This window comes from Panthera onca, chromosome C2, assembly GCF_046562875.1.
Source record: "Panthera onca isolate mPanOnc1 chromosome C2, mPanOnc1 haplotype 2, whole genome shotgun sequence".
Lineage (NCBI taxonomy): Eukaryota > Metazoa > Chordata > Mammalia > Carnivora > Felidae > Panthera > Panthera onca.
In genome coordinates, this window is record NC_138347.1 from 96,260,892 (window position 1) to 96,279,268 (window position 18,377).

Genomic DNA, 18,377 nt, shown 5'->3' on the forward strand with positions numbered 1-18,377 from the left:
CTTTGGGTAACACTTCTGTGGGAAAGAAATGTTTTATTTCATATCCTTTCCTGGAGAGACGTTGCTCAGAAGGCAGGGTGTAGTGCGGGGCTTCAGTGGCCTCCCTCCTCTTGCAGAGGCTTGCAGCACCAAGTGCCACCGCTGTTACTTAGGTGACCCTTTCAACCTCTGGTGGAGAGACAAGTAAATAGCTTTTGAATTTCCTCCCCTGCTTTCAGAGACCAAACAGAGGTTCGAACTTGCTGAGGTGTTTTTAAATCCTCTACATAGTGTGTAAAATTGAGGGGGTAAAAAATCAGACACCAAAGATGCACTTTTTGGCACACAATGTACTTAAATTTTTCTAAACCTAAACTTCATAGGACCTAAGGAATATCACTTTTCTTGCAAAGAGGCAGACACGTCCTTATGCCTAAAAATCAAGCCTTTTTTTTTTTTAAGTTTTTATGTATTTTGAGAGAGAGACAGCAGAGTGGCGGAGAGGCAAGAGGCAGAGAGAGAAGGAGAGAGAGAGAGAGAGAGAGAGAGAGAGAGAATCCCAAGTAGACTGCACAGTCAGTCCAGAGCCGGATGCGGGGCTCCAACTCAGGAAACCGTGAGACCATTACCTGTATTTTTTAGGAAATAGGAATGACCTTCATATTACATGGGGGATAACCAGATGAGATTGCTAAAAATCAATCAATCCAAAAAAGTGAGCTTCTACCATTTTGGTTTTGACTACATTTTGCTTAGAAACTGCAGGAAAGAAGCTCAACAAAGTATTTGCCTGGTGTATAGAAACAATAATAAAAGTATATAAAGCCAACTTTAAATCCTAGCATTGTTTCCTTTGTGTTTTCAAAAGTTGACAAGGGTTTCCAGAAGCACAAACCAGGCGTCTTCTGTGACAACTTTCTCTAGTCAAATCTCCCCACCTTTTCCTAGGTTCAAGGCCACATTCTAGAACTTTCAACATGCCCATGGACAGACACTTATTAACCAGAATTCAAAGGCTTTGGAAAAGAAAACTTTTTATGACTCATCGAGGTATTGGGGAAGGCCCCTTGTGAAGGGTTAGATTTATATCATTAGGGAAGAAAGTTGGGTTTTCCTGATATTGGTATCCCGGGATTCCAGGGGGTGGCAAGTGACCCAGCCCCTGTGAGATGCGGGGGGGGGGCGGGGGGGCGGCAGTAGTTTGGAGGGTCAATGGGCCTGGGCTCTCCAGGGCTCGCTTGCCAGGCCCAGGCCCCATGGTCAGGCCAGCGCTTCTGTGACGCGACGTTCCAGGCCGTAGGCCTTCTGGCGCTGCCCAAGGGCCCGCGCTACGCACTTTCGCTCCCTAGCGCAGCCCGCAGCCCGCAACCAGGGCAGCCGGAGTAGCCAGGCGATAGGAGGCTAGGAGGCGGAGACGGCATGAACTACTACTACCAGCTACCAGTGGTGATCGACAACGGCTCAGGAGTGATTAAGGCGGGCCTGGCTGGGTCGCGGGAGCCCCAGTTCGTCTACCCCAACATTATCGGCCGGGCCAAAGGACAGGGCTGGGTAGCGGAGGGCGCGCTGGAAACGTGTGTAGGTGACCAAGCGCAGGAGCGGAGAAACTCGTTGTCCATCAGGTACCGTCTTCTCACAGCGGGCAGGACCCTAGTGGAGGGGAAAGAGGGAGGGTCTAGATGAGGGACATAAGGGTGAGAGGACAAGGAAGACAGGAACAGGAAGTTTCAACCCGCTGGTGCAGGCCACAAATCTCTGAGGGTACCAGACATCTAAAGGGTTAGCATTACTTGCTCTTTGTATGTAAACAGATCTGTTCAAATGTATAAATAAAGTCACCGTTCATAATGTACAAGTTTATTTAAGGATGTCACTTTCTCCCTGTGGGTTATTTTCTTCAATTAATTGATATTAAAACTGTACTATTATGTAAAGATTTCCCAATTTTTAAACTTCGTTTAAAGTTTATTTATTTTGAGAGAGAGGGAGCAGGGGAGGGGCAGAAAGAGAGAGGGAGAAAGGGAATCCCAAGCAGGCTCTGCCTAGAGCTTGGGACTTGATCCCACCGACTGGGAATTCCTGACCTGAGCAAAGATCAAGAGTCAGATGCTTAACTGACTTAAGCCAGCCAGGTGCTCCAAAGACTTCCCAATTTTTTTTTTTTTTTTTTTAAAGATTCTTTGTCTTCCAACGCGGGGACAAATGGAAAGCAACAAAAATTGCAGAGGAAGTCAGCTATGCAGACTTTTGCTGGCAGTTACCTTCTCTAACTGGCTGTGACAGTCACTGCCAACAAAGGGTACTGGTAATAAGTATGGGGATTAACCCAGGTTTGAAGAGAGTAGATGCTGAAAAAATTAAAAGCTGCCACTAAAAAAAAAAAAAAAAAGCTGTCACTTATCTTACTGCTTTTCCTACAGCTACCCAGTGGAACGTGGTCTCATTACTTCCTGGGGGGACATGGAGGTCATGTGGAAGCATATCTATGATCATAACCTGAAACTAAAGGCCTGTGATGGCCCAGTCTTGATTACGGAGCCAGCACTGAACCCACTGGCCAACCGGCAACAAATCACTGAAGTGTTTTTTGAGCATCTGGAGGTGCCTGCCTTTTATATGTCCATTCAGGGGGTGCTGGCTCTCTTTGCTGCTGGCTTCACAACTGGTTTTGTGCTGAACTCAGGTGCTGGGGTTACCCAGTGTGTGCCCATCTTTGAGGGTTACTGTCTGCCTCATGGTGTCCAGCAGCTAAATCTGGGAGGCCTTGACCTCACCAACTACCTCATGACACTGTTGAAGGAGCAGGGCATCATGCTGCTTAGTGCTGCAGACAGAAAGATTGTCGCAGACATTAAGGAAACTTCTTGTTATGTGGTAATGAACTACGAAGAGGAAATGGCCAAGAAACGTGATTCTATAGAGAAAGTTTACCAGCTACCTGATGGGACGATGATCAAGCTCTATGACCAACTCTTTCATTGTCCAGAGGCCCTCTTCTCTCCACGTCTTAGGAACCTTCAGACCCCTGGCATCGATAAGTTGTGTTTCAACAGCATAATGAAATGTGATACAGATCTGAGGAATTCGTTTTTCTCCAATATTATCCTTGCTGGGGGATCAACCTCTTTCCCCGGTTTAGACAAGCGGCTAGTTAAAGGTGTAGCAAATATGGTACCTGCCAATACACCTGTGCAAGTTACAGTTCCCCCAGAAAGGAAACTATCAGTGTGGATGGGAGGCTCTATTCTTGCATCCCTGTCTGCTTTCCAGGACATGTGGATCACTAAGGCAGAATTTAAAGAAGTTGGACCCAACATAGTACATCAAAGATGCTTCTGAATACAGATAAAATGGTTAGAAAAAAATGCTTTGAGTATATGTGACAGAAAACTTTGGATATTATATGTGTCTGAGAGAACAAAGTATTTCAGTTGTTGGAATGTCCATGTCTCTTCCATTTCTGTGATGGGTGAAGCAAACAACCTGTTTCTGGAGTAGAACCAAATTAAATGCTAGAGGAAACATTATTCTTGACCTTGAAGTTCTCATCTTTCCCTTGGAAAAATTTGTAGTGCAACATGTGTGCCAACTGGGTGATACAGATTTAAGTTTGTTGAGGTTTACATAATGAACAAAGCATATTCAAGGCATGCTTAATAGACTGGTTTTATTGAAATAAAGAGCTCACATTGAGCAGACTAAGAGCAATGACTAGGAAAGTAAATGAAGGCCAAGGACTGGAAAGGGAGGCTTTGTGTTACACGTCCTATAGGCAAAGGAGAACAATTAAAGAATGAAAAGCAGGAAACCTAGGAAATTAAGATGAATGTGGCAGTGGTTTGGAGAATAAATTGGGCTGGGAAGGCCCTGGAGATTTGGTGATCAGTTAACCAGTTATTATTCTAGATATAAAGTAGTCAAGTCATAAGACTCAAGATTATAGACAATAGGAATTCAGAAGAAGTAATTACAAAAAAACCTGACAAGTCTTGGTATCTAGTTAGATATGATGGGGGAAGAGTCTGAAATGACCTGGGTTCTTGATAATGATGGCAGTATTCATGTAACTCAAAGTATTTCATATCTGCTCTGTGCAAAGCACTATGTTAAGCACAATGACTGCTAAAGCAGGAGTGAGATCCTGTCCTTAAGAAGCCAGCAGTCTAGTATAAGAGGTGAGATTTATGCCTTAATTATAATTATACTAGGTAGAAAGTGATTTGGTGTCCTAAGAGAAGCATAAAATGGTCTGGGGGTTCATAAGGAGGAAAATACCTTGAGGTCTCGTGGAAGACTTTCTGGTAGATTTGGCTCTGGGGCTAGATTTGAAAGACAGCTGAAATTTAAACCTAATGTAATGCCCTTTCCTCAGAATTCAGGGGCAGCACATGTGGATTTAGGTCTAGGCTCTACCACCTACCAGCTGCACGAACATTTTGAAGATAAATTTTTCTTATCCATAAAGTGGGGCTGCTAATCCCTGTCTGTCTCACAGGGTCATTGTAAATTTCAAATAGGATAAACTCTGTAAAGGTACCTTTTAATTTTATTCTTTTTTGTTTAGTACATAAAACTATGTACTAAAATATAAGGAAAAGAGAGAGAGACAGAGTGCGAGTGGGAGAGGGGCAGAGGGAGAGAGGGAGACACAGAATTAGAATCAGGCTCCAAGCTGTCAGCACAGAGACTGATGCAGCTCGAACACACGAACTGGGAGATCATGACCTGAGCCAAAGTCAGACGCCCAACCCAACTGACTGAGCCATCCAGGCGCCCCTAGATACTTTTAGAATACAATGAAATCTGTTATCTTCTGTTGTAGAATTAGATGCTACTTCCTCCATGCAGTCAAAATTCATTGTGTCCTCCAACGCATTATTTGTTCTCCTATTGACCACTTAATTTATGCAGTCTTATCTTTTAGTTTGCTTGTCTTTCTCCCGCAATAGATATATTCTTAGAAGAAAGGGATTGTGGGATTTCCCTTTTCATCTCTATCCCCTTCCCTGATGCTCTCTATGGTGCACTCCCAGTAGGTATGTAGATATGGAGAATTGACCAAAAGAAAATTCTGGCCAGAGGTAACATTAGGGCAAAGATTCCAAGGTGTAATAATGATGGGCACATTGTACAAGGAGAAGTGGGCCTGAGTCAAGCATTTGTGAAGAGGTGCATTTCATTCCTAGGTACTTCTCTCTCACGTCAGTGATTATAAGGAAAACTAGATTGGATACCGTGTAAAAAATGATTATCTGAGAGCACTGTGGAACAGTTGATGCTGCACGCACCAGATTCACAAGCACTGTAGAGAGCATGAACTTATTCTTCAGAATTCTGAAACTGTTTTCTAAAAGAAAATAGGGCTATCTACATATTTATCTAATTTAAACTTCAACATCTCAGGGGGGCCTGGGTGGCTCAGTGGGTTAAGCATCAGATTCTTGCCTTCAGCTCAGGTCATCAGCTCGTGGTTGATAGGTTCAAGCCCAGGATTGGGCTCCATGCTGACAGTGTAGAGTCTGCTTCGGATTCTGTCTCTCCCTCTCTGCCCCTCCTCCTCTTGCTCTCTCTGCCTCTCTCTCAGAAATAAACTTAAAACACAAAGCAAAACTTCAACATCCCAGAGAGATGAGCAAGACAAGCATTACTCCCATTTTACAAATTAAAAAAATTGATATTTAAACAGGTTAAGAGATTTAAGTTTAAAGCGATCCCAAAGTAAATTGCTTGCTACATTAGTCAGGCAAACAATTCTGAACCATGGTCTCAGGTAGTTAACTCAACAACCTACCTGGAATATTCTGTACTGACTCCAGCCTCTAACATGGGCTCATAGATGATCCTTTTCAAGTAATCTAGGGATAGGGAATAAAATGGAAAATCACGTTTGTATTTTCCCTGCCCTTAAAATCATTGGAAACCAACCCCTCTAATATTTTATCTTTCTTTCAGACTGAGGTGTCAATAGCGACAACTCCACAGAATTCGCCCAACTGAACATGAATATGTAAAACAATATTATTGTTATGCCCAGAATTCGTGATCCCCAAATACCGCCAGGGAGCCGAGTCCGATGTAAAAGCAAAAGAGCCTTTATTCGAGCTAGCTCGAGCTCAATCCCCTACCTGCACCGACACAGCGGTGAGATACCAGGGAGAGAGAGCGAGTTTCGAAAGGACAAAGGTTTTATTGGGGCCTAGGGGCAGTTGGTGAGGTAATGGCTATGGCCTCAGCCGATTGGCTGGGGAAGGGTCCTGGGGAAGGGTCCGAGTCCTGTTAGGCAGGTGAGAGGGGTGGGGTTACTCAAGGGGAGGAGGTGTGGTCAAGGTGAAGGACACAGAACAAGATGGAGTCGGAGGGAGTAGGCCCGCCCTTTCAATTATACCATTACAGAAACTTGGTACAATTTATGGTGGATTTTTAACCTAATCATGACACAACATTAAAGCAAAGTTAATGACTGAAAAGCTTTCATTTCCTAATAAAAGGTAAATTCAAATCTTGAATGTTAAGATTAAGAATGAAGTAGTTATACTTAATAAAACCTATCCTGTGTTCAAGAAGACGTTGCAAAAAGGCCTTCTAAGGAGAAGGGAGCAGGGCAGGAACTCCAAGGCAATCCAACGAGTCCAGCCAACCTTCTGGTTTAGCCAAGGCTATCCGGGAATCTATTTTCTTAAAGATCTCTAACAAATGTGACTAGAGTTGAGAATCACTGTCATATTTCCCAGGCCCTAAAATTTTTCTGTGAACTTCATTTTCTTAAGGTGGTCAAGCGCCCCGAGGCCGGTCCTTAAGGCAGGTGCACCCGGTCCTTAAGGCATGGAAAACGGAGCCGTGCAGTAGGACAAGTTCGTTTTTACTTTCCAAGTACGTCGGAAAATACCTAACGCTTTTCCCAGGAAATGTGGGGGGAGGGGCGCAACTGTCCTCACGGCCGGAAATAGAGCATTCCAAAAAAAAAAAAGGGGGGATGGGTGGGTGGTTGGGGACGGATCTCGCGAGAACCGCGATGGGAGGGCTTTAGCCAATCGGCGCTTACGGCGGCCGCTGTCTTTATAGGGAGCCGCGGCGTTGTGCACCTCGGGTTGTGGAGGGTGGGCCTGGGAGGGGAAGCGGTCAGTTTTTGTCTAACCCTAACTGAGAAGGGCGTAGGCGCCGCGCTTTTGTTTCCCGCACGCTGTTTTTTTCGCTGACTTTCAGCGGGCGGAAAAGCCTCGGCCTACCGCCGTCCACCGTACAGTTTGGAGCAAACAAAAAATGTCAGCTGCTGACTTGCTCGCCCCTCCCAGGACCCTGCGGTGGCTCGCCTCCTTAGCCCCCGCGTCCCGCCTAGAGGCCGCGGTCGGCCCGGGGCTTCTCCGGAGGCACCCATTGCCGTCGCGAAGAGTTGGGCTCTGTCAGCCGCGGGTCCCTTGGGGGGCCAAGGGCGAGGCTCTGACCGCAGGGAGAGAAACGGGAGCAGGTCCCCGCGCGCGGTGCGCTTCCCTGAGCTGTGGGACTTGCACCCGGGACTGGGCTCAGACACATGCCGCCTGCTGAGGTGCTGTTGGAGGCGCGCAGTCGGCTTTCCCAAGGGAAGGGGTCGGGGCGGGGGGGAACTCCTTTTGTGCGCGTCGGTCTCCCTTCGCCATCAGTGGTGGGCCTGTGGGGTCGCGATACCCGCGGATTGGACTAGGGTGCGTGCAGATTGGCAGAAGGATGCGTGGAGAACATTTATGAAATTGGCCCAGATGAGTGGGCAGTGAGCCAAGCAGTCAGCGAGCCATTCTTTTGTAGGGTTTTTGTCCTAATCCCCTGCCTCTGGTTTTGTTGCCCATTTGTACCTCATGTATTAGCTGATCTGGGGGTTTTGTTGAGGTTTTGCCTTTACGAAAGTAGATCTGGAAAGTAGATCACGCAGCCAGTCCCCTCGATGGGATTGTTAAACATTTCGTAAGTATTTGTTAACCAGAACTAGTGTGTTCTCAAAACAGTGAATATTGTTCCTTTAATGGTGCCAGCTTGTTAATTTTCTTTGCCTCTGCCGGTGGTTGCAAAGCATTAAGTGGCGACAAACGGAAAAGAAGGAAATATGTTACCACCCCCGCCCCCCATTTGGATCTGGTGGTCTTTCAGGAAAGAAAATAAACTGATGGCCTACTAGGTTAAAGGAAACAACCTACAGGCCCTTCTGCCCAGTTATCTCCAAAGACTAAATCCAAATTTACGTATGGATTCATCCCAAACGAGTGCCTTCACTTCCTTAAGACAGCTATTCAGGGAGTTGTTGCTGGGAGAGATGGTAGCCAGCGACCTGCATTTTAACATTTATTTTTTATTTAAAAAAAATTAACATTTATTTTTGAGAGACTGGCAGAGCATGAGCAGGGGAGGGGGAGGGAGAGAGAGATACAGAATCTGAAGCAGGCTCCAGGCTCTGAGCTATCAGCACAGAGCCTGACCCGGGGCTGGAACTCACAAACGTAAGATCATGACCTGAGCCGAAGTGAGACGCCCCATCGACTGAGCCACCCAGCTCACGTCCCGACCTGACAACGGAAAGAACCAATCTGGAGGACCATGTCAGCAAATTTGTAAATGTGTAGGTCTGCAGTACCTCAGCCCATTACCTAAAATAGGTCCTTCAGTGTTGTCCAACACAATTCTTAGCCCAATTATAGACGTGTGAAAAAGCTGGAATTCGCTGTTGCTGGTAATGCTCTCTAAGAAGAAAAATAATTTTCCTCAGTCAGCATGGTTTTCTGGAAAGCACACAGGGTGAGTAGGTTGAGATAACTCCGCTTCACCAAGCTTCCATGTACTCAGAAGGTGACCTTTTAAGACCTCTTGAAGACTGCCCGGGTTCCTTGAACTATAAATAAATGTCTTTTGTTCCTGCTCCACCTAGTGGTACTTTAGTTTCTCCGCATTTACAAGATTTGTGGTGGTATGGGGCCTGCGGCAAGGATGGCCATCTCCTGGGAATGTTTTTCTCATTTTTAAAAAGAAAATATTAATTGAATAAATACAATTTAAAAATAAGTCCACAGCTGTTTTTTAGTTCTTGTATTTGAAGTCCTCCCTCTGACTAATGTCTTATAAACATTCCAAAGGAAAGCTCTTCTTAGTATTATAAACATTTGATATATTTATTCTAGTTTGGCAAAGTAATTCTCTTAAGTGATACGGTTTTGGAGTAAAAAGGGACCATCAGGGTCATCCAGTGATATAATTTACATGGAAAGCTTTTGTGGATAATAATTATGGCAAATGTGAGTTATTGCTACAAGACTTAAATCCCTCTAGCAGATAAAGAAACATGCTTAAATGGGGTTAGATGACTTACCTAAGTTAATTACTTGCAGAGTTGGGACCAGCAACAAGGCCTCCCAACTTTAAGTTCAGTGCTCTGTTTACTATGTGGCATCTTAATGCTGCATTGGTTTATCTGGGAAGAATGACTAGCATTAATTGCACCATCATTTTCTGGTTTAAAACGAAATCGCATCCTTAATGGTTACTTGCCTGTGAGCTTAGGTTCCACCCCCAACCCCCACTCCCTCCACAGCCACCTTTGATGTGATTTTGTGCTGGAAAGTCCCATGTGTGCTTCACTATTTTACACGTACAGCTGATCCTTGTCATTTGTGGTAGTTCTATAAAGTTATAAACATTGAACTAGTGAATACTGAACCATTTCTCTCGGGGGAAATATGGAATTAGGTTTCTGTGAGCCTCTGGTCACAACATATGCACCAACTGATTAAGGCATAATCTTGTTTTATGTGTGTTTCTGTTTAAAGAAATATATTAATATCTTAATATATGTTCAATATATGATTGACTTACTATTTTTAATACTATATTATTTAACATATAACATTGACACTTACATATATATTTAATATGCATATATCATTAATGTACTCAAGTTCATATAGCTCATGCCTGTACGAAGCATATCTAGCACGTTCATTTCCTATATGGGTCATATCGCAGCCTTCCTTTTTTTTTTTTTTTTTCTTTTTTTAAAAGTATTTATTTATTTATTTTGAGAGAGAGAGCGAGCAGGGGAGGGGCAGAGAGAAGGAGAGAGAGAATCCGAAGCAGGCTCTGCACTGTCAGCGTGAAGCCTGACGCGGGGCTCAAATTCACAAACCATGAGATCGTGAACTGAGCGGAAACCAAGAGTCGGACTGAGCCACCAAGATGCCCCCGTATCACAGCCTTCTTGCACTTAGGAACACCAGATAGCACTTCAACACTATGCTTGGGGGTCGTTTTAAATAACAAAATCAATAACAAAAAAGCACAAAAGTGCCAAAAAAGTGCCCCTAAATAGAACACAAAAAGGGCAGTTATTTACAGTGTTATTTTTGGAACGAGAATGTAAAGTGTCCCCTTGTTTGGCCTCTGCTGGGAACCTTCAAAATCAGTTGACTGAAATTTTTTACTGCTCTGCATGTGTTTGTGAATGACTGTAAAAACATTGCAGGTATTGATTTTGGGTTTACAAATTTTAGTAGATAAATTCAAAATATGAAACCCACGAATACTGAAGATAAAACTCAAGGTCTCTGTGACACTTGTACCTAAGAGAGACTATAGGTATCCATCCACATGGCCACTGATGTACTTGGGGCTTGTTTCATGCCTCTTATATTCTTTAAACAAGTGATTTACAGAGTGGTATAGTGGGAGAAAGGGGTATGTGAATTTTGAAAATAATAGTATCTGCCCCACTTATTTTTTTCAGTTAATTATGCCGAATATCAAATAATAAAGGAGGATGTGAGAATTTTACGCTTATGAAGGAAGCTATAGCTTTAAAGATATTGAGAAACATAGGTTTTGCTTTGTCTTTAGAATGAGAGGCTTCTTTTCTAAGGTCCTCCATTGGCTCTAGTTTTTGAGTCTGAAGATGACATGAATTTTATTTCAGCTTGTCCTGGTTCTGCAGTCAAACCTTTCATATTAGCCTGGCTCAAGACCTTCTAAGAGACACCTGTACGGCACAGGCATGCGTATATGCACACATGCACCCAGACTCATATGAAGTGTAGAGGAAAAGTAGCTTGAAAGTAAGATAATGAAAGGGCAAAAGGTAATTGCCCTTCCTTCCCCACGTATTCCTTGAAGTTAATAATGTGAGATGGAGTAAAAACAGCCAAAACACCCAAGGCCTAGGCCAGGGTTTGTAAATTTAAATGTTTGCCATGGATGTGAAGGAAACAAAGGAGTGAATCACTCCAAGAGTAAGAAAGTAGAGACCAGGGAGATGGTGGGGAGACACGAGTGTCCCTTAGAAAGCAGGCAGCAGCTTTGTGGGAATGGAAGGCTAAGATTGCCAATACTTCAGGGGAGTACAAAACATTTAGATTTTTATGTGAACACAGTTTTAAATGTTGGTAGCTAATCTGAAATAACATTTAAATATCATGTGGGTGTATAAAGAATTTGGGCTGGTCTTTGTTTCTGAGTTTGGGGAAGTAGCTTCTATACCTTTGGAATTTCCCAGGTGGTAGGAGTGCCTTTCTTATTCATGGTGGGTCTCTCATACTTTGTGAGATGACTAATAGTTGATGAGATGACTCAGTATGGGGCTGGTCGTGCCAGAAAGAGCAAATGGGGGATTATCAACCCAACCTTCTGGGAAGGGGTTTGTGGGGGGGGTGGGCAGAGACTGACACATGATTTACCAATCATACTGATATAATGAAGCCCTAGTAAGAACTCTGGACACACGGAAGCTTGGATGAACTTTCCTGGTTGGTAGTAATCCACCTTGTCGCATATCAGTGTATTGGGAAGATGATACATCCTTGAGGACGCAGGAGAGAACAGTGGAAGCTTCACATTTGAGACTTTCCCAGACCTTGCTCTCTGCATCTCTCCTTCCTGTCCTTTTGCTATAATAAAACTGTAATTATAAGTATTGCATTTTCCTGACTTCTGTGAGTCATTCTAGCAAATTACCAAACTTGAGGAAGCAGCAGAAACCCCTAAATTTGTAGCCAGCAGCTTAGAAGGGAGGGTGGCCTGGGACCCTTGAACCTGTGACTGGTATCTGGAGTAAGGGCAGTCTTGTGGAGGACTGTGCCGTTAGCCTGTGCAGTTTGGCCTGACTTAGGTGGTTGGTGGCAGAAGTCATTGCAGTGGGCCAACTGAAGAGCCTTTTGAGGTAAAATCTGGCTCATTATAGGCCACTAATTTATGACCTTTGGCCTAGGTAAATTCAATGATACCAGATGCCAGGAAGGCTTTCCCTAGAGATGTGGGAGTTTGGGCCATCCCACCAGTTCAAGGCCCACCCAGAATAATCGTATTTGAGAAGACGCTCTGCTGTTGGCATCTTTTATCGGCCCCTGGGTATATCATTGGAGGCAGGACTTTCAAAATTAAACTTTAATAATATTCTGAAATAGTAATGCCACTCCTTCTTCATAATATTTAGGGCCTAGGACATTTGTTCCTGGGGTTCTGCCTGAGGGAGGCCTATCGTTCATCAGTGTCCGTTCTGTCAGATCCTGGTGAAGCTGTGAGGAGGCTTCTACCATCACTTGGTAGAATTGAGGCCATTTTACCCCTACCTTTCCTTTGTCCTGGTTCAGATCTCCCCTCCTAGAGAGTTATCAAAGTGTACAGTGTCTTCCTTTGTGTTGCTTCAATTCTTCCTGGAGAGAAAAAGGAAAGAGGAAGGAATGGGAATGATGTTATCCTTGTGGTCAAGCATATTTAGCCTGTGTTCTGACCTAGCTGGGGGATCTAGTGTAAAGCACCCAGCTTCAAATTCCACATCTGTCGAGTGGATATAGTGAGACTTACCTGGAGAGGGGGTTCTTTAAGAGAGGAGAAGTAGGTGTTATTCTCTTACTTTGCAAAGAATGATTTTGCAGCACTCTACTGGGAGTGTTTTGGCTACTCCAGCAGGAAGAGTTTTGATTTGTGTTAGGCATATAGGTAAGAGAAGTGTGGATAAGAATGGTAGTGCTAATGGTCTGTTAGTTTTTCTAATATCATACTAATTATGAACGTGATGCACATCTGTAATAAGAAATGTCCTAGATGATGTTTCCTATCCTGTATTTTGTCTTGGGGTCTGTAGGTTTTTACTTTGGTGATATTTATGTGTGTACCATGGCTGTCTATGTAGGTCTTTCTTGACTCACGATGAGGTTATGTCCTGATAAACCCGTTGTAAGTTGAAGATCTCATAAGTCAAAAGTACACCTGGCGTACCGAACATGATAGGTTTGCCTAGCCTACCACTGACATTAGCTTACCCTTGGGCAAAATCTCTAATACAAAGCCTACGTTACAATAAAGTGTTGAATATCTTATGTAATTTGCTGGATATTCTTTTTTTTTTTTTAATTTTTTTTTTAACGTTTATTTATTTTTGAGACAGAGAGAGACAAAGCATGAACGGGGGAGGGTCAGAGAGAGGGAGACACAGAATCTGAAACAGGCTCCAGGCTCTGAGCTGTCAGCACAGAGCCTGATGCGGGGCTCGAACTCACAGACTGTGAGATCATGACCTGAGCCGAAGTCGGACGCTTAACCGACCAAGCCACCCAGGCGCCCCAATTTGCTGGATATTCTACCGAAAGTGAAAAACGGAATGGCTGGTCCGGGTACAGAAGGTTGTAAGTGTATTGGTTCACCCTCATGATGGCGTGGCTGACTGGGACCTGAGGCCCCCTGTTGTTGCCCAGCATCTCGAGAGAGCATCCCACCACATATTGCTAGCCTGGGAAAAAGTCAACATTCAACATTTCAAGTATGGCTCCTACTGAAAGCATACTTATCGCGTTTGTACTTTCCTAAAGTAAAGAAATTGTAAGTCAAACCGCTGTAAGTCAGGGACTGTCTGTGTTAGAAATGTTAAAATGTATAATTATAGCTATTAAAAGCAATTTTAGGGAAACCCATCAGAAAAAAAAAAAATACAACAGTGAAGAAATAAAAATACCGGATTTTTCATATCAATTTTCGAATGAGGATATTGTAGCTAAAATGAAAAACATTATTTATATCATTTGCAGAAAATAGTTGTATTCACCTCACAATCACTTTTTAGAGTGCAAGGAGCTTACTAAAGTGAACCAAATGACTTATTTTCAACCTTGGAAGAAAAACTCAATTAAAGCTGCAATTGAACTGTAATGGCACCAAGGAGCTGGACTTGACCTCACATGCCAGATGATAATCATCTTTCAAGTGTACAAACAAGGAAGCATAGTTATCAAAGAATGAGAAATACATTTGTTCAAAGACCATTTACTGCTTTAACAAGAGGTGAAAGCTTGCCAGAAATGTATAAACACCTAACACTGTGCTATTCATAGGCTTAACATGTTCAAAGACTTGGGGGGCAATTTAAAAATATCTTTGAAGTTGTGAGTATTCATCATCATATCTAATAATGCTTACTTTCTGGAGCCCCTTTCCAAGGAGGGCAAAGCAATTTATCTGACTTATTTTCATGACATCCTTGTGAGATAAAGCAACTACCATTATCTCCCTTTTGCAAATGGAGAAACTGAAACACTGGGAGGTAAAATCACTTCAAGTAGGTCAGTGGCTGGCCCAAGAATTTAAGCACACACATTAAAGCTTTTAATTCCCATTTTAGTTTAACTACAGAAAACTAAATAAATAAGAATTTAAAAAAATAAGAATCTCATAGTTTTTCTTTCTCCCTTTTTTTAAAAATGTTTATTTACTTTCGAGAGACAGAGTGTGAGTGGGGGAGGGGCAAAGAGAGAGGGAGGCACAGAATCTGAAGCAGGCTCCAGGCTGTCAGCACAGAGCCTGATGCGGGGCTCGAACTCAGGAACCATGAGATCGTGACCTGAGCTGACGCTCAACCAACTGAGCCACCCAGGTGCCCCTTTCTCTTTTTTAGTTACCGGCCAATCAATATTTTTCCTTGTCAGTCTTGGTAAGGGAAACTGTCTAAAATCGGGCTTTCCACAGCAACTAGAATCTTCTTACATTGGAATGAATGAAATATTTTCAAAGCTGTGAAGTTCGTTTAACAATTGCTCACTAAATGCCTACTCTGTCACATGTTGCACTGTTCAAGATGTTAAGATTTCAAAGGTGAAAAACGTGCTTTCCATGTTTAAAGGTCTTCCTGAAGAGAAAGATTATATACACACTCTATATGGCAGTTCGGTCTTATTTAAATTTAAAGTCTTCATCTTGTCCCCCAAATCTATTTCTTCCTGTTTTCCCCTCTCTCTCAGTGCCACTGCCACACACTCAGTTGCTCAAAGTATTAATCTGGACACCATCCTTGACTCACTTTTCCCTCACCCCACCGCATCCTCTGGTCCATATTGAAAACATACCCTGAAGTCTTCGAGTCTAATTCATTTCCATTGCTACTGCTCTAAGAAATACAATTGGCTGCAAAGATCTTCCAACTATCCTCTCTGCATCTTGTCCCCTACGCACCATCAAGTCATTTCCCACAATGCCATGAGTGATCTTATGAAGGTGCAGACGGAACCGTGTTTCTTCTCTGTACAACCCTTCAATGGCTCACATTGCATGCAGAGTAAAATCCAAAGTTCTTATCAAGGTTTTGCAAGATCTGGTCCCTGCTTACCCCTCTAACCTCATTTTAACCCCTTTTCTCCTCTTGCACTGTGCTGTAGCCATGCGGGTCTCCTGATTTCAGTCCCCCGGACTTGCCGAGCTCTTTTTCACCTTAGGCCCTCTGCTTCAATTGCCCTGCCCTGCACTTGGGGTTCTCAGCCACCTCCTCTTTCTCATTTCAACTAAGATACTACTTCCTTGGAAGCCTCTCTGACCTTTTAAAGCAGGTTCTCTCTCCTTTTATGACATTATTTGGTTACCTTCATCCCATGTTTTCCTCATTTGTAACAAATTGTTTGCTTATAGTCTGTCTTCTTCGCTAGGCTGTAAAGATAGGTACAGGGACCACGTCATTTACTCATTGATACATCCCTGGTGCATATGTAATAGTTGCTTAATAATTAGCTGTTGAATAAGTGAATGAGTGCTGTTGGGACAGAGACAGGCCACTTAAATGTGACTTCTGGTTTTTTTTTGCTTTTTGTTTTTTGTTTTTATGTTTTATTTATTCTTGAGAGAGAGAGAGAGCACGAGCAGGGGAGGGGCAGAGCAAGAGAGGGACACAGAACCTGAAGCAGGCTCTAGACTCTGAGGTGTCAGCATAGAGCCGGATGCGGGGCTGGAATCACAAGCTGTGAGATCATGACCTGAGCCGAAGCCGGATGCTTAACCGACTGAGCCACCCGGGTGCCCCTGTTTTTTGTTTTTGTTTTTTTAAGTTATCTCTACACCCAGTGTGAGACTTGAACTCACAACGCTGAGATCAAGAGTCACACACTCCGGCCACTGAACCAGCTAGGTGCCCCTGTAATTGCTGTTTTACCAGCACAGACAGAGGCAAGCTGCTAAGTAGATATCTGCCAAGTATATTTTCTTTTTTCCAGTTACAAAATTAGTGTAACAGTGTTACAAAAAAAGCTGAGAAGTAGAAAACAATCACGTTTCAGTAAAACTCTAGTATTATTTGGTATATTTCTTTCCAGTCTCTTTCTTTAAAAAAAATTTTTTTTAATGTTTATTTATTTTTGAGAGAGAGAGAGAGACAGTGTGAACGGGGGTGGGGCAGAGAGAGAGGGAGACACAGAATCCAAAGCAGGCTTCAGGCTCTCAGCTGCCAGTGCAGAGCCCAATGTGGTTAGAATTCGTGAACCTCGAAATCATGACTTGAGATCATATGTTTAACCGACTGAGCCACCCAGGTACCTTTCCCGTGACTTTCTACGTGTATATTTTACATGATTATATCTGATAAGTACATTTTACCTAATTATTTTCCAAGTTCTGCTTTTGTCAATACAGTAGTAAATCATAGGCTTTTTTTTGTGATACTACAAAAGACTTCAGATCCATTAGCTAATACTGTTGCCTAATGTTCCATTCAATGGATACACCAGTTCTACATAACACTTTGCCTATTGATGGATATTTAAGTTGTGTTCAATTTTTTTCTTGCTATTGTGAATAATTATTATGTACAACATTTGCCATGTTTTTAGATTGTTCTTTTACTTAGTTACTAAGCGTGCATGACTGGGGCGCCTGGATGGCTCAGTTGGTTAAGCAGTCCACTCTTGATCTCAGTCCAGGTGGTTTGTGAGATCAAGCCCTGCGTTGGGCTCTGTGTCTGCTTGGGATTCTCTCTCTCCCTCTCTCACTGTCCTTCCCCCGTGGCCCCCCCCACCCACCCCCGCCCACACATGCACTCACTCTCTCTCTCAAAATAAATAAATAAACTTAAAAAAAATAAAAGAATGCATGATTAACACAAAGGTATTTGGTTTGAAGGAGAATTACTCAGACTTGTAGAGTGACTTTGGGTAATCTACCTATTTTGCTTTGTCTTCTAAAATTTTCAAAAAAAGAATTTTCCTTGATTACCATATATATCTACTTACATAGAGCATTAGATCTGGCCATAGCTGCAGGTAACTTGGGTAACTGAATATTGAATCATTGAATCTCTCCCAGAATCTTTCTACTAAAATGGAGGATACGTTATATATTCCCTGTCTTATCTTTCCTCATTTTCTTCCTTCCTTACTTTCACTGCCAATCAATTTTAACAAAGCAGGAGTTAGAGATGACAGGGAGAACAAGAGGGGGTGGGGTAGGGGAAGGGAGTGGGAGGGCAGAGAGGGGGAAGAGACAGAGCATGGTTAAAAACTCTGAGTCTATTTCTCAGCTTCATTTGTGCTTCTGTTACAGGGATGAAGGAAATCAATACATAGTCTGGATATGGACATGGTGGTGCCTCTTCTGCATTATACTTGTCCTCCTGCATTCAGTTGTAGTCATGCATTGTAGGTGGAATGGATTGACCCTTGCCTATATATAGATGGTTCTAATCCCATCTTCTTTGCCATTGTGAGCAGCTCTGGGATGGTCCAGTTGGAACAAGTTTAATGGTTGGAACAGTTTAATGGTTGAGTGAAATTAGAGTCTCTCTCCTTGAATGGCAATGAAGGAGCAAGAAATCAATGTTCTGCTATTAGAATTAGAAGGGAAGCCAGTCTGAGGACAGAGTCAACACATAAAGACAGGCAGAATCCAGAGACACACAGAGCAAGAGGGGGTGGGGCCCTTGATGCACTCTACTTAAAAGCTTGCTTTACTTCTGGACTTTCTAAATACATGAACTAATAAATTGCCTTGATTGTTTAAGCCATTTGGGAGTTGAGGTTTTTGTTGCTTTCACTCAAAAGAACCTTAACTAATGCAGAAGGACTGGCATGAAGGACTGCAATATGATTGCTGTCTTGCCAAGTAACCTTATTGTGGTCCAGTCCCAGAAGAGGGGTGACAGTGGCTTC

The 18,377-nt window shown here is 43.2% G+C and overlaps 1 protein-coding gene and 1 long non-coding RNA gene across 2 annotated transcripts; one reads left to right on the forward strand and one right to left on the reverse strand.

The window, feature by feature from the left end:
- Nucleotides 1–996: 996 nt before the first annotated feature.
- LOC132683368 (uncharacterized) lies at nucleotides 997–6,904 on the reverse strand. Its single transcript, XR_009612189.3, has 3 exons — nucleotides 6,515–6,904; nucleotides 5,771–5,834; nucleotides 997–1,629 (listed from the first exon to the last, which is right to left on the reverse strand). It is a non-coding gene; the product is annotated as an uncharacterized LOC132683368 (long non-coding RNA).
- ACTRT3 (actin related protein T3) lies at nucleotides 1,399–3,506 on the forward strand. The gene is made up of 2 exons (XM_060639192.2): nucleotides 1,399–1,601; nucleotides 2,400–3,506. Exons 1-2 carry the CDS (start codon nucleotides 1,399–1,401, stop codon nucleotides 3,316–3,318), a joined length of 1,122 nt encoding a protein of 373 aa, XP_060495175.2. The 3' UTR covers nucleotides 3,319–3,506.
- Nucleotides 6,905–18,377: the final 11,473 nt, after the last annotated feature.